General features: G+C 40.3%; 1 protein-coding gene across 1 annotated transcript in view; it reads right to left on the bottom strand.

Annotated features, from left to right (window-relative positions):
- The window catches only part of LOC116507570 (acetyl-CoA acetyltransferase, cytosolic-like), a 46,439-nt gene extending 25,299 nt beyond the window's left edge, over positions 1-21,140 (bottom strand). The window contains 2 exon segments of the mRNA XM_032215791.1: positions 539-673; positions 21,048-21,140. Coding sequence (XP_032071682.1) covers positions 539-673; positions 21,048-21,102 — 190 coding nt within the window. The 5' untranslated portion in view covers positions 21,103-21,140.
- Positions 21,141-22,310: the final 1,170 nt, after the last annotated feature.

The following is a 22,310-nucleotide window of genomic DNA, read 5'->3' on the forward strand; positions in this document are numbered from 1 at the left end:
TGAAGCTGGAGAAGGCTAAATTAGAAGGGGAAAATACTAGAAGGAGACCTGAAGCAGTAAAGTATGGGCAACAGTACAGGAAGTTAGAACAGACTGTCACGTGGGTGATTTAACACACCCGGAATTGTAGGAAAAAAAAGGACCATGACTTCTTCATGACATTCCTGTCCTTGTTTGCCACCACCAACTCTTCTCTCTGATTTATGCGCTCATACTTGGAAGCCCTTCTGTTGCAACAAGTAATGGAATGGCAGAAGGAAAATCTATGTAAGAATAAGAAGGAAATGTCAAAGTTGTTTCATTTGCTATTTTCAGGAACATTAGACATTTCTACACAAATTGCTAGTTTGGGAGATTGAAACCTTGAACATATGGGGAGAAAGAAAGTACAATTTCAAAATAAGTAAAACTAAAGAACTATAATTCATTCTCTTTCTCTCTATGTGTGTGCAGTTTCCGCATTACATAAATGCAAGAAAAGAGACCATAAATGGAATCCAGCTCAAAATTCTGGATAAATGCTTGATCAAGTTCATACCTGCAGTCAATACTTGTCCAAGTATAACTTCAGATACTTCTTTAGGATCAATTTTTGTCCTCTCCAACAATTCTTTAATGACTACTGAAGCCAATTCATGGGCATGCAGGGTTGACAAGGCACCATTGAAGGATCCTAGATAAAATATAAAAATAAGAAATAGGTATGTTTTATTTCTACTCCATTCCCTCTTTCCTTTCATTCTATTCTTCTTTTAAGCATTCTAGGTAACATATAAAGATTACAATTCTAGGAAAATAAACAAATATATTGTCATGGGTATACTTGGGAATTAAGATATATGTATATTATTCATTGAAAGTCTGGCATTTTGTTTTATTGTTTGGTCTAATATATTGTCAAACAATTTGAGAACTGATTCTTCAAATATAGTAGCATTTTCTTGGTTTGCTAGTTATGCATAGTTATGGGTGCTATGATTTGTGTGTGTGTGTGCGTGCGTGGTGTGTGTGCGCTCATGTGCACATTCAGTTCTCTATTAGCATTACGCAAAAATTAAACAATCACTAGATTCGTATATGAATTACATAATATCCTATACTACAGTACAAGGCTTTATTAGGGAGAGCACTATTCTGGTGTAATACCTAGTAAACTTCAATAAATGCATTTTGTGTATCTATTTTTACCTCCTTATGCTAAATAGAACACAAAACTATTTGAACGAATACATTTTATTTACAGACCTTTTAATTAGAAAAACTTGGGCTGTCTAATTTTTAATTATACATACAAGAGTCTCCATTGCTTTCTTCTTAAATATACTCAGGAATTATTCATATCTCTAACTATGATTTCTTACATGGATGTTTAAGAAACTGATTTAATAAGTTTTTTGAGGGGGAAGAGGCGGGGATTGGCAGCATGAAGACGGACTTTCAGGCTGCTCCTGAATGTCCATCTAAACCGGATCATCTGGACGGTTCTTTTTGGACCTAAGCTGTCCTGAAGAGACAGTGAAAGGTAGGGGGAGATCCAGTGGTCCCAAAGACACCCGCAAAGTTTCTGGTGACCCAGGAAAAGCCCCTTTTGCCAGCGATCCCGAATCAGCCAAGGCTACCGAAGCTGCTGACAGCCCTAAATCATTTCATTTCCCTTTTTATCTCCGGAAGCTGGGCTGCACTTTTTTGGTAATGTGGATTGACTTTCTGTGTTTTTCTTTTTCTCTCTGATACTCTTAATTCTGGACCTTGTGGGGACATTGAATTTAAACCTAAAATGCTTTGAAGATCCTCTTTTTCTTTGTTAGCTCACTCTTTAGTAATTTTTGTTATTTTTTAAAGAAAAGTTTAAATGGAAGTTTTAAGTTTTAAGTATTGAGTTGATACAAGTTAACACAAGCTAATACTGCCATCTAGTGGACTTGAAACATTGTTACCAGAAGCTTCCCTTGCGTACTATTTGGTCAGACTGTAAAAGCAGGCTTTGTTTACACAGCTGGACTTTTTCAATATCTGGAAACCTACTTTAGACTAAATAACAACCAGCAAAGGAAGCTAAGAATGACATAAGAAAGACTTTTATCTTAGGGGGGGAAAAGACTGAATTTATTTGTTCTAGCTTGGTGGCAGTTTTTATATTACTCTCATATTATCTTGCTTGGGAGATACTGACTTTTTAAAATTCCCCTTGACTTTTTGACTCCCCCCTCTCTTTTTTTGTGGCTTGAAGTATCTTTGTTTTTTACCTTATGTTTTCTTTTTCCACTTTTTTCCTTTTGAAGATATTTGGACATCAATGGATGGCTCGCTTTAAATTTTGAGCAAATTGAACTGAAGAGTTTTTTTCTTTTTCTCTCCTTTCCCTCTCCCTCTCTCTTCTCTTTTTTACTTCTTTACCTTTCTTCTTAAGTGAGATCTTCACTCTTCCCTTCCCCCTCTTTTTCTTTCGCCCTTTTCTCATTTTATTTATAACCTCTCATTTTCAAAAACTGTTGAACATGAGTAGAAAAGTAACTCCTTTTGGTTCTACAATGACAACCCCTGCCTCCTCACCTGCAGGAGGTCAGAGGTCAATACAGTCAATGCTTCACCAAGAAAAAGAGAAAGGAGTAAACTTTGAGGCAATCATGCAAGTGATACAGAAATTGCAAGCAGGAGCTGATAGCAAGGATGATAAGTTAGACACCATTGTAAAGAATTCTGAGAGTATAGAAAAAAGAATGGAGACAATAGAACAACAAAATCAAAGCATAGTACAAAAAGTTGACAAAATGGAAGGAAAAATGGAAAATATGCACAACTGGATGATGAAATATGAAGACAGGATTCAAAAAATTGAAGGAAAAATTCAAGAAGGAGAGAAGAAAGCTAGAAGTTAGACAGCAGACTGAGCGATGTGGAAAGGGAGAGCAGTGGAATATTAAGATGGGAGATGGATAGGTCTGAATTCTTCTTAAGATTTCAAAACATAGAAGAAAAAGGAGAGAACCTAGCACAAATAATATCCGAGATATTGACAAATGTATTAGAGATATTCAAAGAGAAGATGATGGATGGCATAGACGAAGCATTCCAAGTACATGCAAGATATGCAATGAGAAATGCTCTTCCAAGGGAAGTCCATGTAAGATTTACCAAGAAAACAATCAAATTACAAATTCTACAGAAAATGAGAGATAAAAAATTAGAATATAAAGGCAAGGAGATTGTAGTTCTCAAACAAATTCCGAGAGAGGTGAGAGAGAGGAGAAGAGAATACCAATTTTTGACTGATTTAAAAAGGTGTTAATTACAGATGGCTCATACCAGAAGGTTTACTATGTACATGGCAAGGACAAAGACACAGGATAGATACAATTGATAAGGCAGAAGCTTTTTATGCAGAATATTTCAGAGAAATGGCTGAGAAAACTGGGAAAGATGATTTAGTGGCACAACTACTGGAGGCACCTACAACTGAGACTGAAAAAGTAGAAGGAGCTGTAGGTGGAATTGAGAAAGAAGAAGGTGCAGTGGGGGGTGTACGATACAGAGAAAAATGAGAACCCAGACCTACTAGAGCTATAAACCCTGTATATAAGGAATAAATATGGAGGAAAGAAAAATGATTACAATCAATATTAATGGACTTAACTCAGCAATTAAAAGAAAGAAAACATTTTACAAATTAGAAAAGTTAAAACTTGATATAATCTGCCTACAAGAAGTACATATTCAAAAGAGATATGAACATCTACTAACTCAACCAAAGCTTGGGAAAATGTTTTCAACACTGGCGAATTGCAAGAAAAAAGGAGTGATCTTCTATATTAAAGATAATATTCCAGCAAAATTAATCTATGTAGATGAAGAGGGAAGAATCTTGATGGTGGAAATTATGGATATAAAATAAAACACTTCTAATTGGAATCTATGCCCCTAATGAAAAACAAGATGAATTTTATTTAAAAAATTGCATAAAAGAATCTTGGACTTAGACTATGTTGATATTTGTATGATTTCAATGGCATTGTGAACCAGAACATGGATTACAAAACACACAAAACAACAAAGCTAAATAGAAAATTGCTTCCAAAATATTTCTTCAGAATGATAGATGAAATAAATTTAAAAGATATATGGAGAAAAAGAAATGCCAAAAAGAACAATATACCTTCTACTCAAATAGACATTCATCATTCTCCAGAATTGATATGATATGGGCTTCAGCAGAATTGATTTGCAACGTACAAGAAATTGAGATTGGAGCAAGCACTTGGGCGGACCACAATCCAATCAAAATTAAATGGGAAGGCCAAAGGGCAAGATCTAGATGGACATTAAATAATACTATATTGAAAAAGACTTTGTACAAAAAATGGAAAAAGAACTAGCCCTTTTCTTTAAAGAAAATAGGAAAGAAGATACATTAATGCAGAATCTTTGGGATACAATGAAGGCTGTCACTAGAGGTCTGATAATAGACTATACAAGGAAGAGAAACTTAAAGAAAAGACAAATGCATAAATCTTTAGATAATGATTATAAAATACTTGAAAGAGAGTTACAGAGATTGCCACAAAAAAAGATGTTAAGATAAAAATGGATATAATTAAACATAAAATGGATCTATTGGAAAAGGAAGAACTGGCACAAAAAATTAGAGGCGCTCAACAGAATTACTTTGAAAATGCAAATAAATCAAGCAGATGGCTGGCATATAAACTGAAAAGAGAGAGAGAAGCAAAGAAAATATTCCAATTAAGAGATGAACAAGGACAAATTCAGTATGGAAACATTGAGGGGAAAAAATTATTCAAGATTACTATGCTAAGCTCTACGAACAAGAGAAGGTGGAAGAGGGAGGAGTTAAAAAGAATTTACAGGATGCTAATCTTCCCCAGATATCAGATGAAACTAGAACAATGTTGGAAAGTAAAATAACAATGATAGAGTTAACGGAAGCATTTAAAAAACAAAATAATGGAAAAGCCCCAGGTCCGGATGGGCTACCTGTGGAATTTTACAGAATATTTGAAGAAACCTTGACTCTCCCACTCTTAGAAGTCATGAATGAAGTGATATCTGAGAGTAGAATACCGAAATCATGGTCAGAAGCATACATTACATTCCTACCCAAGGAGGAGACTGATTTAACACAAACTAAGAATTACAGACCAATTTCTTTATTAAATTCAGATTATAAGCTATTTGCATCTATACTAGCAGAGAGACTCAAAAAACATTTAAATAGCTTCATCCACTCTGACCAAAATGGTTTTTTACCTAAGAGACAAATTAAAAACAATATGAGAATGATTTTGAATACTTTGGAATATTATGAGGCCCACCCCGAAAAACAAATGGCTTTGGTGTTTCTCAATGCACAGAAGGCCTTTGACAACGTGAACTGGAAATTTATGTTTTTACAATTGCAGCAGTTGAACTTTGCAGAGACATGTGGTGAGCCTCATGGCCGGTGAGGCAAGAGCGAAAGTCCCGCAGAAGCCCCAGCGCCACATCCGCCATAGAGCGGAACCAGGACCCACTCTATGGCGGACGCAGGCGCCGGGGCTTTAAAGCCCTGCTGCCGGGGCTTTAAAGTGGTGGCAGGGCCCCGGCGGTGTCCGCTATAGAGCGGGACCGGGTCGGGACTTTAAAGTCCTCCCGCCGGGGCCCTGAAGTGGAGGCCCGCTCATCTTGCCGGCTGGCGCGCGCACACTCCATGAGGGAGAAGAGGGCGAGCGTTCAGGTCCTCCCTGGGGAGCGGCTGCGGTGGCTCCTGTGGTCCCCTGGCTGAGAAAGTGCTCACTCGGCGGCCGCTCCGATTGGGCAGGGAAGCCCCCCCCATGCTGGCTCCCCTTGGTGCACTTGAACGCCGCTCCTGCTGGCCCAGGCGTTGCCCTTCCCCAGGCGCCAGGTCAGGTGTTCCAGGGTTAAAGTCCCCCGCCGCCGGGGAGATCGTCTGTCTCCCTCCGGGGAAGAGGTGCAGCCATGGAACCCATCTCGATGCGCAGGGCGCGGGGAGGGGCGCAAGCTTTCTGACACGCCCTGCTGGCGGGCGACGGCTGCACCCTTCTCTGCTGCCTGAGCAACCCTGAGAGCGGCATGGGCCCCAACTCCATATTCGACACTAGCGATTCCCACGAGTGGCAGCAGTATCGCTCCAGACACGCACCTGCCACTTTTTCCCAGAGCTCCGGCAGGCCTGCCGAGGAGGAACCCGGACAAGGCTGGAGCGAGAGCCATCGAGGCAAAAGGCTGGCCACTCGGGGCTTGGAAGAGGGAGCGGAATGCTGTCCTCCACTGCCAGAAAGTCCGGGGAGGGAAGCGGGGCTGGCCTGTTTCCTCCTGGGGCTGGTGTGAGACGGAACCGGGGCTGCAGAGACTTGCCCGGCTGGATTCTCTGGAGCGGGGGGGGGGGCGATAGAAGCAAAGCGGATCCTCTTGCCGCTGCGGGCCTGGCTTGCGGAGTGCCAAAAGGGTAGGGGGGCTCTTGGAACACCCTCCCACCAATGTTCCCTCTAATTTTTTTCCCGTGTGAGCGGAAAAGTATAGTGTTTGAGTGGCATATTTTCATGCCTGAGTACCTGAATTTTTTTAACAGATGTCACCTAAGACAACAACGAAATCAGTATTATTTGAAACTCAAAGTTATGTTTATTCAAGGGACCCGCTTAATTAAAAGTGTTATATAATATCAGTATCACTTAACAACGCTCCTGCTTAGCAACCAAAATGTTGGCTCAGAAAGTCTAGCTTTTGAAGCACGCAAATCTTAAAGTTATTGTTACAACACCCTCGCACCCCTAACCCTTTAGAAAAAAAACCTCTGTGGTCTTCAAACCTGACAGCTTTAAGACTTGTGGACTTCAACTCCCAGAATTCCTCCTCCAGTCATGTTGGCTCAGAAGCTCTGGCATTGAAGCATGCAAGTGTTAAAGCTGTCAAGTTACAAGATCCTTGCACCCCTAACCCTTTAGGAAAAGAACCTCTGGGGTCTTCAAACCTGACAGCTTAAGACTTGTGGACTTCAACTCCCAGAATTCCTCCTCCAGTCATGTTGGCTGAGAAACTCTGGCAGTGAAGCATGCAAGTCTTAAAGCTGTCAAGTTACAAGATCCTTGCACCCATAACCCTTTAGGGAAAAAAACACAGGGATCTTCAAACCTGACAGCTTAAGACTTGTGGACTTCAACTCCCAGAATTCCTCCTCCAGTCATGTTGCAGCAACATCATCTGCGTGGATCTGCTCCATCTTCGGGTTTTTTCACAGGCGGCAGGGCTGCCGCTGAAGATGCCGATGAGCCCCACCACCACCAGAATAACTGCTGCCGCCTCCCCCTCCTCCTCCAAGAGGACCACATTTGCTGCCCAGCGCTGCAGCCGAGGTGAAGCCTCCAAAGCTCCCACAGGCGCCCCCGCCCATTGCAACGGCGGCAGTGCCTCCCCCTCTGCTCGGAGCACCTCAGCTGGGCTCTGGGTTACCCCTACCGCCGCCTCCACCTCCACCGTGCTTTTCAGAAGCCAGGAGGCCTTTTTTCCTGCTCCTGCCCCCTCCGTCGCCTTTCTACTAACTCCCATGGCCTCAAGGCTCCTCAAAAGCACGGCAGAGGAGAAAGGGGGAGGGATAACGTGCGGGCCAGCTCAGGTGCTCTGCGTGGAGGGGGAGGCGGGGGTGCTGCTGACGGGAGCTTTGGCGACTTCATCACAGCCGCGGCGTCGGGCGGCAAATCCAGTGCTGTTAGAGGAGGAGGAGGCAGCAGATATTCTGGTGGCGGCAGGGGTTTGGGGGGGGTACTACAGCCGCAGCGCCAGGCACAAGCGGCTAGGATTAGCCGCCCACAAAGGATCTCCCCGGGCTTGCTTTGCTGAACACAGGGGCGACTGACGCTAGTTTGAGCGGCCGCGGCCGGCACAAACTACCGTCAGTCGCTCCATGCTCATCAAAACAAGTCTGTGGAGGTCCTTTGCGGACGGCCAGTTCTAGCTGCCTGCAAAGGACTCCCCCACGTTTGCTTTGGCAGAAATCACTGCGCGGCAGTTAGAAACTGCTGTGCGGGGTTTTCTTGCCACGTGCGCGGCCACGCAGCCGCGCACCTTAGAGGGAACAGTGCCCCCCACCCCTCTTCTCTGTTTCCTCCTGGGGCTGCTGGGAGATGGAACCAGGGCTGCAAACACCCCCCCCCACCCCTCTTCGCCTTTTGCCTCCGCGGTTCCTCCTCTCCCCCCACCTCCTCCATCCCCACCTCTGTGTCCACCAGGCATCTCGCGTTTATGCCCGCCATAAACACGAGACACCTGGCACTGGCGGACACAGCAGGGGGGATGGAGGAGGCGGAGGGGGTGAGGTGGCAGCCGGTGAAGAAAGGGGAGAGGAGGAGGAGGAAAGGAAGAGGGGAGCAGGATGGGGGGAGAGGGCTGCCCCTCTCTTCTCAAACAAACAAGGCTCCCCTCCCTACGTCTGCTCCTTCCCTCTCTTCTCAAGCAAACTCTCTCTCAAATTGAGAGAGAGTTTGTTTGAGTGAAGTTAAGAAAGAAAGAAACACACACACACAATAAAAACAAATTACATTTACTTAAATTACAAATAAATTGAATTCCTCCCCCCTCCCTCTGACCAACATACCTTCCAGCTACGCCAAAATTCCAGATTCGGTCTAGCTAGGCTCCAGGGCCAGGCAGGATAGGATAGTGGCTCCTAGAGCCACCACGTGCCCTCTGCAGGAAGAGGCCCGAGAACTATGGGCCTCATTTGCATACTAATTTTTTTGCTTTTAACCCTTGGTTAACCCTTAAAAGGCAAAAAAACCCTTATGCAAAGGAGGCCCTGAGTTCTCTGGCCTCCTCCTATACTTAAACACTATGTACACTCCAAATCACTGTGAGTTGAAGTCTGGTATCAACTAGCTTGGCCTTAATTATTTAAAAAAAATCTTTAAAATTCCTTCCTTTCCTGAGGAGACTGGTGAGGCCCCGCCTCCCCTGCCTCTAGTGAGTGCACGTCCCTGGAACTTTGGTAAGAAATTTATTCAAACCATACAAATGGTATAGCATAAACAAACAGCAAAGATAATGGTAAATGGAGAATTGACAGATTCTATTGAAATAAAGAGAGGTACGAGACAAGGTTGCCCATTATCACTGTTACTCTTTGTCTTCACATTAGAAGTTCTAAACAGAAAGATTAGAGAAGAAGAAGAAATAAGAGGAATGAAAATTAAAAAAAGAAGAATATAAACTACAATCGTTTGCAGATGATTTGGTTTTTATTCTTGAAGATCTACTAGAAACAGCACCCAAATTGTTAGAAAGAATAGAAGAATATGGAAAAGTAGCAGGTTTGAAAATAAATAAAGACAAAACAAAGATTATGACAAAGAATATACCAGCAAGACAAAAGGAAGAGTTGTCAGAAGCTTTGCAGATTCAAATCACAAGCAAGGTTAAATATTTGGGGATATATTTATCACCTAGATGCAGTACTCTTAAGGAGGATAACTATATTAGACTAAAACAATAAATTGCGACTGACTTGATGAAATGGGAAAATTTACAACTATCAATGATGGGAAGAATTTCTACAATCAAAATGAATATTCTACCTAGAATTTTATACCTGTTCCAGACAATCCCAATCAGACTGGGTAAGGTTTTTTTCCCAAGATCTAAATAAAACAGTTTTGAAGTTTATCTGGCAAGGGAAAAAAGCAGGAATAAATCTTAAACTGTTACAAGATGCTAGAACTAGAGGAGGACTGGGCTTACCTGGTTGGGAGTTACACTACCAAGTAACAAACTTGATGTGGATTAAGGAGTGGATAACACTAAAAAACTCTAGATTACTGAATGTAGAAGGTCATGATTTACTGTTGGGATGGCATGCTTTTTTATGGTATAAGGGAACTAAAGCACATGGCTATTTTAGAAGACATTATATAAGGGAGGCCTTGTTATTAAACTGGGAAAAGGTTAAAAGATTACACTCTTAAAAATTCCAGTCGGGATATCAATGATTGAAGCATTTTCATATCCAATAATATATAAAAAGGAACAAACTGTTAGATATGTTGAAATATTGAATGCCAAGGGTGAACTCAAATCTATCCAAGAGTTGAAACAAGAAGAGATAGAAATGAATTGGTACTCATATGTACAGATACAATCTAGATATAATGAAGATAAAAAATCAAAAGATTTTTACAACAAAATGACTGAGTTAGATAAAATCTTAACACTATTTATACACTATTTAGAATATCTTGTTGAAAAATGAAGGAATAACATCTTTGTTTGAATGTATGATGTATAAGGATAATAATGAACATAAGCATACTTGATAGTCAATTGGTGGAATTATACATAATTGAAAATAGTGATATACAAATACAAATGGCTGGTAAATCTCTTTCATATTGGGATTTGTGATTATATAAAGGTACACTGTTATTAAATAGACAATCAAGAATGTAAGGGAATGTCAGGTTTATCGGGAAAAATAATAATAATAATTGTAATTGAACATATATTGAACAATGAAAGTGAGGTATTTAGTTATACTAGATGAAAAATTTGTGATTGTAAATGCTATTTGAGAATATGGATGCAAAACCACTTGTAACCAAACGACATGCTGTATGTGATGATGATATTTTTTGTGTGTATGTTGTTTGTTTAATAAAAATAAAAATTTCTTGCAAAAAAAAGTTTTTTTAAAAAAATTCTTAATATTAGATCAGCGCAGGAAGAAGAGACAGGAGGCTCGAGAAACTTTCAGCACTTTTTATTTCCCGTATTGCCACTGCAGGCTGCTGGAGATTGCCATTTATTGAGCTCAGGCAGACTAGCTGGCCAATGACAGCTATTTAAAATTCCCGCATGTCCCGGGCAATGAGGTCTGCTTGGGCAGCCAGTTAAACTCTATGCTTAGGACGTTCTTTCAGACCACGTTTATTATCAGGCTTCCTTAATAGCAAAACTTACAGTTCAGTGTTAAGATTCTTCTCACTTTCCATGATCTGTCCCATCACGTAGTGTAAAAAGACATTAATATCCTCTAACCCAGTGTTTTTCAACCACTGTGCCGCGGCACACTAGTGTGCTGTGACATAGTGTAAGGTGTGCCGTGGGAAAAACACTTTATATATAGTCAATATAGGCACAGAGTTAAATTTTTTTAACATTTTCTAATGGTGGTGTGCCTCGTGATTTTTTTCATGAAAAAAGTGTGCCTTTGCACAAAAAAGGTTGAAAAACACTGCTCTAACCCATGCTGCTGGCACAAAGCTGCTTTCTGGTAGAACAAAAGGTGATTCAGCGAGTGGCCAGTAATAAATCGCTTTTCCCGGGCAGAGTACCCCACTGCCCAATCAGGGAACACAGATGTGGTCACATGTTATGGAACTACATTTCCACAAGGCAGTTCTGCCTCCATTTCCCATAAGGTAGTTACATTTCCCATGAGGTAGTTTCTTAAAGGAGACAGCTCTTAATTCTTACATTAGCTATATACTGTTGGGACAGCACACCACGGTTTGGCTAACCAATTTGCAGAGACATGCAAGTCTGTGCTACATAGGCCCATATGTAACATTTTTCATACAAAACTCTAGGGAAGGCCTTATAAAATACAAAATAGGACTGACCAACTGTATTCGCTCCATCAGGAAGGCAAGGTAAACCCCATCATACAAGGAGTTCTGCCTGGTGGAGTCAAGAAAAAGAACTATTTCTGCTGTGACTTTCAGCCTTTGAAATATTGTGCCACTCAAGGCGTGATCCGTCCCTCCATTTGGCCTTCTGAAAGGCCTGGAAACCTGGTTCTGCCAACTGACTTGGGGGGGTCCAATGGGACCCCCAACATCCCACTCTGGAATTGTTTAGTAGATTAGGAGTAGATCCCACCCCATCCCATTTATATATCCATCCCTTTTATCCAGTTTTGTTAACTTACAATGTCCTCATTTTAAAGCATTTTTAACACTTAATTTTTTTAATGTTCTAATTGTTTTATGTTATAGTTTTGATAATGTAAGTCACCCATGGTCACTTGACAGTAAGATGGATGGATTTATTCAGTGACGTGCAGTCACTAGAGGCAGGGGAGGCGGGGCCTCACCAGTCTCCTGAGGGAAAGGAAACTATTTTCAAAATAATTAAAAAGGCCAAGGTAGTTGCTCCCACACTCTAAGTCACAGTGACTCTGAGTCTCCTTAGTGCAGTTAATAGGAGGAGGCTAGAGAACTATGGGCCTCCTTTCCATAAGGAATTTTTCGCCTTTTAAGTGTCAACCAAGGGTTAAAACGTGAAAATTACGTATGCAAATGAGGCACGTGATACTCCTGCCTCCTCCTGCAGAGGGCACTTTGTTTCGAGCCTATTTTAAAATGTTTAAGCAGAGTCATCCACGTGGTGACTCTAGCAGCAACTAGCCTAGCCTGCCTGCCCCCGCCTAGACCAAATCTAGCATTTTCGACGCAGCTGGAAGGTATGTAGGTCAGAGCGAGGAGGGGGGAATTCAATTTATTTGTAATGTAAATAAATGTAATTTGTTTTTATTATGTGTATGTGTGTGTGTGTGTGGTTTTTTTTTTTTACCCGCCTCTGCTGGCGCGCGGGCTGGCACATCTATTTTTATTTTTCATTTTTCATTTATTATTTTTCATTTTTTATTTTTTATCATTTTATTTTTTTATTTTTTTAAGCCATGCCGCCTCAGTGCGCCATAGAGTGAAACATGTCCTGGTTTGTGGCCGGGCGGCATGCACTTTAAAGTGCAAGCGTGCAGCCCGGCCACAAACCAGGACATGTTTTACTGAATGGCCGGCCGGCACGAAGGCATGCCGGCAGTTTAGACCTCGGCCGCCATTCAGCAAAACATGTTTCACTGAATGGCGGCCGAGGGACAAGCTAAAGTGCCAGCATGACTTTGAAGCGCCTGCTTGCCTTCTGCGCCAGCCCACGCGGAAGGCAAGCAGGCATTTAAAGGCATGCCGGCAGTTTAGACCTCGGCCGCCATTCAGCGAAACATGTTTTGCTGAATGGCAGCCGAGGGACAAGCTAAAGTGCCAGCATGACTTTGAAGTGCCGGTTTGGCTTCTGCGCCGGCCCGCGCGGAAGGCAAGCAGGCATTTAAAGGCAGTTTCGCTGAATGGGGGGCGAGTCCTGCCGGCACGCTAAAACGTTGATTGTATTCCTCCTTTGCTAGAGCAAAAAAGAAACCAGAACCCCACCTCCTCTGAATCCCTACTCAATGGCCCTCTGCCTGTAAAAAACAAAACAAAAACAAGAAAACCAAAGAGACAAGAACAGCATGGACCTCTGCATTAAAAAACATACATAATTATGTCCTCTTTGTGTTCATCCCTTCACTTTAGATCACACGTTGTTGATTCACTCTTCAAAAAGGGAAGGAGGGAAACAAGGGAAAAGGGAGCTTTCACTGCTGCTTTTTTAAAATTTTCCTGAAAAAATATTTTTCTCTCCTCTAAGAAAAATTTTGAAAAGAAAAGTTTCATAGCAATAGCAATAGCAGTGGACTTATATACCGCTTCATAGGCCTTTCAGGCCTCTCTAAGCGGTTTACAGAGAGTCAGCATATTGCCCCCAACAATCTGGGTCCTCATTTTACCCACCTCGGAAGGATGGAAGGCTGAGTCAACCCTGAGCCGGTGAGATTTGAACCGCTGACCTGCTGATCTAGCAGTAGCCTGCAGTGCTGCATTTAACCACTGCGCCACCTTGGCTCATTTTGTACCTTAGAAATATACATATATTATATATACCTCTTACATTTTACAAATGTAGCACATTATTCAATATAAACAGACAACAAAAAATTAACACAAACCCATAAAAATAAAAGTTAAAAAAATTCTTTTTTCTTCCTATGAAACCAGGTAAATTAGTGCAGGTCTTAAAAATAAAATTGAAGCCAAACATTTAACTCTTCAGAGAAGACCGAAAAAGAGGCTGTGAGTTTCATTGTTGTCAGCACTGGAAATGCTTCTGAAGCACAGCTGTGTGTTCATTATGTGTTTCTTTAGGAAATAGAAGTTGGTCCCTCCCCCTTTCTTCCTTGTGCATGTAGACTTCTTTTCCAAAAGCAAGAGTATAATAAAGCAATGTCAAACATTGCAAATTGCAGGTGCTAAGTGAGATTTTCTCCCTATTATTCTAAACCTTAGAAGGGTATGCATATAAATCCCTAAAGGTGGGTTTGTGGTATCCTTCTCTGCTACAGGAATAAATTAACAAGAGGAGATTATGCTGGGTGGATAGTCTCTACCAGGGAGGAAGATGTGGTTCAAGTCCAGTGTAATAACTAGGCAGTCTACATTACAATACACTCCACAGGGGCAAGTGGGTGGCAGTGGTACTTTTAGGGGAAAGCATGAACAAGCGTAAAGCTGAACACTTTGTAATAGTGTTGTTCAGGTTTAACGTTTCAGCCCTATGCAGTTTTACCTTTTCATTACTGTGTACTTTCCCTCTTCATCCACTGAGTGCATCAGAAAACAGGCAGAGTGCTCAATATACTTTGTGTCTTCTTTCCTCGTCCCATGAAAGGGGAGGAAACAAAGAAAGGACTCACTTTAGGGGCATATTAAAATATCCTACAGATCAATCCCACAGTGTGCCTAGCCAGGAAACATTTCCCATAACTATACCCATGATATTGAACACATTAAAAATAGTTACTCTTCTCTGGGGGTTAGGTGCATCTGGAAGTTAAGGCTTGTATATATTCTAGCAAGGAATCCTTAATTTAGGTTGAGGGAGTGGGGAAGGGAAACTTAAAAGGTCAGGCTCTAGAAAAACATATTTTAGCTTATCTATTTGACAAACATTTTTCGCTGAATGGTGGCCAAGCCATGCCGGCACTTTAAAGTGCATGGGCTGGGCGAGTCCCCGAAGACGGGCGGCAGATGGGGCAGGCAGCCGGAACCCCTTCTGTTACCGTCCTCCTCGTCCTTCAGCAGTGACAGTAACTTTGTTCTTTGAAGTGCTATAGATTAAAGAAAAACAGCAATATGCTAAGTTGCAGAAGCAACTATTTCATAAAGTTTTTCATGAATATCCTTTTATATAAAATGTGAAATGTTTCTGTTCCTCAGCATCTTGGGTAATGCTTGCACAATTGTGGAATCTTTGTGTTACCTGCAGTCGCCTTGTGATTCCACCAGGTGACCAGGGAAAGTTCTGACTTTTTGAAGATCCATGTAGATCTCCAATTCTCCATCCATGCAGACAATGCCAGAAACTAATCTCTTTGGTGGTTCTGTATGAGAGTTAAAAAGTCAAGTGCAGTCATTCATTTTCCCCCCTCACCTTTTCCACTTTCAGAAATGGAGGATTACATTTCTAAACTAAAAGTTTTTTCTAAACTGGACTTTCAATCAAAGCAGGAGATAATAATTAAAGGAAGATAATAATTAAAGGAATTAAAGGAGCACCGGAGCTAAACGGCCTGCTTCAAAGGAATAGACAAAATACCCGCTCTTTCCAAACGGTATGGTACACACGAAAAGGCTGGTTGTGTGGATGTTCAGTAAGAAACCGCCTTTTCTGCTTTCCCTGCCTTCTTTTCTCAACTTGCGACAATGTCTGGACTCAGAGGGGATATTGTGACCTGAAGAATTTGCAGAGAAGCCTCAGCAAACATGAGCAGTCGACCAACCACATACATAGTCAGATCACACTAAAAACGTTCGGCATATCCAGGATAGACATAGCTTTAGACGAACAACGCAGACTCAATATCAGCATCCACAATGCTAAGGTAAAGGAAAACCGAGAGATTTTAAAAGATCTCATCGAAGCCACCTGCTTCTTCGCCAAACAGCAGCTGGCATTTCGTGGAAATGATGAAAGTACAAACTCTACCAATCATGGAAACTATGTTGAACTCTTACATTCTTATGCTAAGAAAGATGACAGGCTAGCTAAACATTTGAAAACATCCACTGTATTTTCCGGCTTGTCAAACAGAATACAGAATGATTTAATTGAAGCAGTCAGTGATGTCATTAGAAATGACATTAAAAAAGAGATCAGTGCAACTCCATTTGTTGCTGTAGAAGTAGACGAGACCACAGATGTCACAAACCGAGCTCAGATTTCTGTCATACTGTGGTATGTGGCTATGACTGATGCCAAATGTGAGGTGAAGGAGGCGTTTTTGGGATTTGATGATGTGAGTGAGGACAGACGTGCTCACGCAATTGCTGAGTATATCCTGAGAGTGTTGGAGACGTATGACTGTGTTGGAAAGCTTGTAGCTCAGACCTACGATGGGGCCGCTGTAATGGCATCAGAACTTAATGGCATGCAAGCTAAAATAAAAGAAAAAGTGCCCGAAGCCATGTTCTCACACTGTTATGCACACAAGCTGAACTTGGTGCTTTTGCATTCAGCAAAGTGCATGCCGGAGTGTCGCACATTTTTTAAAACAGTTGAGGGACTAGCGTCATTTTTCAGCAAGTCCACAAAGCGCACTCACTTGCTGGATGATATTGTTAAGCGCCGTTTACCCAGAGCAGCGCCCACAAGATGGAGTTCTAACTCTAGGCTGGTGCAAACAATAAGCATGCACCACAATGATCTGCGTGCGTTATTTCATGTCATTGTAGAAAATCCTGACAACTGGGACAATGACACACTAATGATGGCAGCAGGATACGATCGGTGGCTGTCAAAACCATCAACATGCTTATGGCATATGAGGACATTTTCAATGAAACTGACACACTTTTTAAAGTACTGCAAAACAAAGTGATGGACATTGAATATTGTCTTGCACGCATCCGTGACACCTTTACAGCTCTTGAGCGCATGAAACTGGAGTTCAACAGTTTATATGACCGATTTGAGAAGAAATGCAGCTCACCTGGCCTGACAGGGACTGGATGTAGAGAGTCGGTTATATCTGAACAAAAACGAGTCTTTTGTAACATTTTGGAGAACATAAACCATCAAATGCAGGCTAGGTTTGATCATTTTGGTGAGTTGACTTTCCTTGGTTTGGTGGATTGCACAAAATTTAGTGAAATGTTCCAACGTTTTGATGACATGAAACTGCAGAGCCTTTCAAAATATGCCAGATTTTTTGACTTTGTGAAACTGAAGGCGGATCTCGTTGGACTGTACAGCTCACAAGTGATCAGGGATACATGTAAATCTCCTGCACAGCTTCTTAGCTTTTTGGCCCAGAAAGATCTCATTCAGACTGTTCCTCAGGCCACAAAGTTGCTCCAGCTTGTGCTCACTGTTCCAGCTACGACAGTATCGGTGGAGCGGTCATTCTCAGCACTGAAGAGACTAAAAACATATAGTCGGAACAAGACCAATCAAGGACGACTGTCTTCCCTGGCCATGATCGCCATTGAGAGAGAGATACTTTTAAAATTAAAAGATATCGAAAAATTCTACGAGCAAGTCACAGATGCCTTTCTTCAGAAGGAGCGGCGGATGGACTTCATTTATAAATAATGGTAAGACCCATAATAACTTCATTTTTTTTCAATTAAATGTGCTTTTTTGTGTACTACAGTATGTGTAAAAAATGCTGATATTAGACCTCAAAGACAACCATTTAATTGCTGCCAATCAAATATTGGTTAAGATAATTTGTAGGGTTTTAATGTTTGTAAATCTGATTGTGATAACATCAGTGCCTCACCAGCCATAAACCTCACCGCACGTCACTGGATTTATTAATAAAGATAATAAATACATAAAACTGTGTAGAAGAACTAATCAGATGAGGAAAAGATCTGCATTTGGGGATGGGAACAACTATCCCAAGCTAAGATGTAATACTGTGTTTGGAAGCCAAGTCTCCAAGGTTGTCTAGATTCTTTTCTAGATGCAAGACCAGGAGTTGGTTTTTTTAAAAATACTTTATTGAAAAGACAGTGCCGTGTCAGGATAACAATTACAAACAAAGCAAAGCCAAAGAAGAATCAATAGCAAATCTTAACATACTTAACAAGCTAATAACTATAACATTAATATTGTCAGGGTTCCAAATAGCATCCCAAATTATATCAGAGTCCAAGGCAAAGTATTGCTCAAAGTTCCAATTTATTAAGAGAGCCATGTTGGCACATCTGGGAAAACCCGAATCTGAAAACTTCCTGGTTTTCCCCACCCAGTTGAAAGTTCAAGATCTTGCCTCCACACCCACAAATCCATCACATGGTCCAATCTTCCACTGCCATGCTGGCAGTTCTACCCAACCAGTTCCAGTCAGGTGCAGAGGTATAGAGACAAAGGATGACCTTGGATTCTAGAAAGGAATTTTATTTTGGCTACATAGCATTTAACTCCATACCATCCCCCCTCCCATTTTCCCACAATAGAAATGGCATAGTAGAATAATAGAAAGTGTGGCAGGCCAAAGATCCAAAAGGGAATATGGCTGGAGGAGGAGCTGGTGTCACAACGACACGGCATGCGATCTTGGAGCTCCAAGATCGCAGTTGATACTTTTGCTGCTGGACAGTCCTTTTGGACCTAAACCATCCCGAAGAGATGGTGATAAGGAAGAGTACGTCCTGCTGATCTCAGGGACACTGCAAAGCCCCTGATTGATCCAGGATAATCTCTTTTTGCTGGCAACAGAAGCACAGCCATTGAAGCTGCTGGAGTTGGGACAGCTCTGGAATGGAAGGAAAACGGAAAGAGAAAGTGTGTCCATCTGGTGAAGAAATCTTATTATTATAAAAGAGACTGCCTCCCAAAAAATTAAAGATAAATTAAATTTGAAATCAGAAGAGAACAAGTGGTGAAATTAAGCTACATTAGACAGTGTGTTATCCTTTTTTAAAATTTTCTTTTACGGATGGAACCTTTGCAAACGTTTCCTATTCTTTAAATTAAACAGATTAGTTTTTCTTCTACTACTTTTTATATTCTTTTTATACCTATGGATTAAAAACTTTTTCCTTATTTTTATAATGCTTAGATGGTTGTTTTTCTTTTGCTCCATTTAAGAATTTTGTTTTCTTTAAGTCTGGAATATAAAGAAGATATAAAAGGAATACAAAGAGGGCTGTAATAACAGAGGGAAAGGAAGTAACATTGCCACTTGGAGGCTGGAGGCTTGGAAAGCTTGGAAATATTGTCTATTTTTTTTCTCTTTGATCATTTGATTTTGCATTTCAAGTTTCCTCAGCTTGTTTACAGAGAGTGATAGTGAGAAGAGCATGGGTTGTTTATACAGGTGCTTCTCGGGAGCTTCATTGGCAGCTGGAGTGGAGTGAAAATAAAGCCTTGTCTTGGAAGATTATAAATGAACTTGTTTTAAATTAAATAAAAAGTTTTGAATGCCATAGTGGCAGTGTTTACAAGTTGGAAGAATTGCACAACATGAAAAAGAAACTTTAACATTGCAAAAGATTATGTTTGAAATTCAAAAATTATTAGAAGTAATAGAGAGAATTGAAAAGAGATCGGAGAACATAGATTTTAGAACAGGAAAATTTGATGGAAAAATTGAGGATGATCATCAAATGAAGAAAGTGGAGGTCAGAGTTCTAAAAACTGAAGGAAAAAATAAAAAAAGAGACAGAAAATTGCTGATACTGACAGTGAACTGAGTGTGGTTGGAAATGGAAAGAGTGGAATATGGAAAGGGGAGATAGATGGACTGGAGTTGTACCCCAGATCTCAAAGTATAGAAGAAGAAAAGAGAGAAGAATTGATGAAACTAAGGAGAGAAATTTTGTCAGAAGCACTAGTGATAACCAAAGATAAGCTGATCGAAGAAGCAAATGGAGTGTTTCGAGCTTATACAATATTTGCAATAAGCAATAGGTTGCAAAGAGAAGTCCATACAAAACTTACTAAGGAAATAACCAGAATACTAATGCCACAAATGGCAAGAAACATAAGATTGCACTATTCCTGGAAAGACACAGGTTGATGTTATGAAAGCTTATAATAAAAAATTAAGTCAATTTAGTTAAATTTAGACCATCATGTATAAAATGAAGTGATAATGGATACAGTTAAATAATTGATTGATAATGATAATAATGGATATATATGTATGTATGTATGTATGTATGTATGTATGTATATGTTTGTGTGTGTGTGTGTGTGAGAGAGAGAGAGAGAGAGAGTGTGTGAGTGTGTGTGTATATGTGTGTATATATATATATATGTATGTATGTATGTATATATATATTTGATAAGAAATTTGATATAAATTGCAAATGGTGACTACGAAAGGAGGTTTATAATTAAGTCAAATTTAGTTAAATTTAGAGCATTATGTATAAAATGAAGTGATAATGGATAGTTAAATAATTGATTTATAATGATAATAATGAATATATGTGTGTGTGTGTGTATGTGTGTGTGTATGTATGTGTATATATCTATTAACTCTGTTATTAAATATAACCAATTTTTAAATAGAACATGTTATAAAGATGTAATGTTACTGGATGATATTGGGAGAGCTCATGGAATGCCATTATGTGTTCTTGCTTTAAATTTGGAATATTTTATATAAAAGGATGTAAAAACAATTATAGTCAAATGAAGGTTGAGGTATGATGATAGTAATATATATAAATATACTTGATTTAAAATATATGATTTGATATGAATTATAGGTGATGACTGTGGAAGGGCTGCACGGAAGTTTTTGTAACCAATCGACACACTTCTACAATTTGTAATGGAAAATGGTTTTGGGAGGGGGGGTTGTGTGTGTGTGTGTTTTGTCTGTTTGTGTTTATTCAAAAATTTAAAAAAAATCTTTATAAGAAACAAAAACAAAATGGAATATGGCTGCAGGCCTGACAAATGTATTTACAGTAATTATAATAATACAACAAAGGGAGTGGGGAGAAAATGAGCTTTAACTAAATTTCTACCTACATTAACCTATTTACAATTTTTCCACATTATATCCATAATTCTACAGCATCTTTATTTTTCATACTAACAGTTATTGGCATTTGTCAACTTCTCTCTCATTCCTACCTCTTATCTCTATCCATTCATAAAATTTATTACCAGGAGTTGGGTTTTATTCAGGGCAGAAAACAACTCACCCACTGGGGTCCTTGCAGCAGCAACGAAAACGACAGCCTCGTCCTCGCAATCCATGATGCTTCAAAGAGGCAGAAACACTGTCGCTCCTGCAGCTGTGCTCTGCCAGTGCAAACTCTCTCGCATCTCCCTTATACTCTGTAGCCAAGTGGACCTTAATTCTCATTGGTTCCCCCGGGACTCTGCCCACCTCTTATTTTATTTGGCAAGGCTTAGATTGAAAGGGCAGCCATCTTCAAGTGACAAAAACTGGGTTGCAGCTGACAGATGATGGCTCAGAAGGAGACAATTGGTAGTTCCTTTGCCAGTATCCATATGTCCTTCCATCCCTGTGGCATAAACAAAAGTCTTGCTGATGTTACCATAAATAAAAGCAGACCCATTTTTTTCAAGAAATGTATCCATCAAACCTAAAAGAGAAATATCTGGTTTCAATTCTGCATTCCAAGAATTCTCTGAATCAAGGTACATATCTGATCCCAGTATTTCTTAGCCTTTATCCAACATATGTTTGACATATTTGTATACATTTTTGACAGGTAAAATACCATCAGTAAGGGGAGTGTGTATCTTTAATGAAAAAGAATGAGAAGTAGAATTACTAATAGGAAAATTCCACCTTTCCTTTTTTGTAGCAAGTATAAAACGGCTGCTACTGAAATATTTGTTTTTGACAGGCCCCATGGAAGTGAAAGTTGATGAACATCCTCGTCATGGGTGCAACCTAGAAACAGTGGCAAAGTTGAAAACTTGCTTCATAACCGATGGGACAGGCACCGTGACTGCAGCAAATGCCTCAGGTTGGTTTGTTGAGTAATTTAAAGATAAGCTATACAATTGGATCTTTTCCAGTTGCAGCAATCTGATTTGATTAAGGATGAAGAATAAAGGGAGGGGGGACATTTTTCTAATTCAACTGGTACAATTTGGATTTAGTGAAAAAAAATGAATTATTGGAGTGTAGCGTTGTGTGAGTAAGGTCTTGGATGAAGAATGCAAAGGACCAGATAGAAAGTATATTAAATTAAAGAAAAACAAACAAAAAATTCAAAATTGTACCTAATGCTAAGTCTGGCTCCCTCAAAATGGCAAAAAGAAGAAGAAACCATGCTACTGATCATTAACTACAACTGCAAACATTTTGATTCTGGTACTACAGGTAGTCCTCGTGTTGTGAATGTAATGGATCCTGCCCATTCCATTTGTACCTCGAGAATTCGTGAGAGTGAATCTCGTAACTTGAATGAGATGACTCCATGCTTTTG

The sequence above is a fragment of the Thamnophis elegans genome, chromosome 4 (genome assembly GCF_009769535.1).
Source record: "Thamnophis elegans isolate rThaEle1 chromosome 4, rThaEle1.pri, whole genome shotgun sequence".
Taxonomy (NCBI): Eukaryota; Metazoa; Chordata; class Lepidosauria; order Squamata; family Colubridae; genus Thamnophis; species Thamnophis elegans.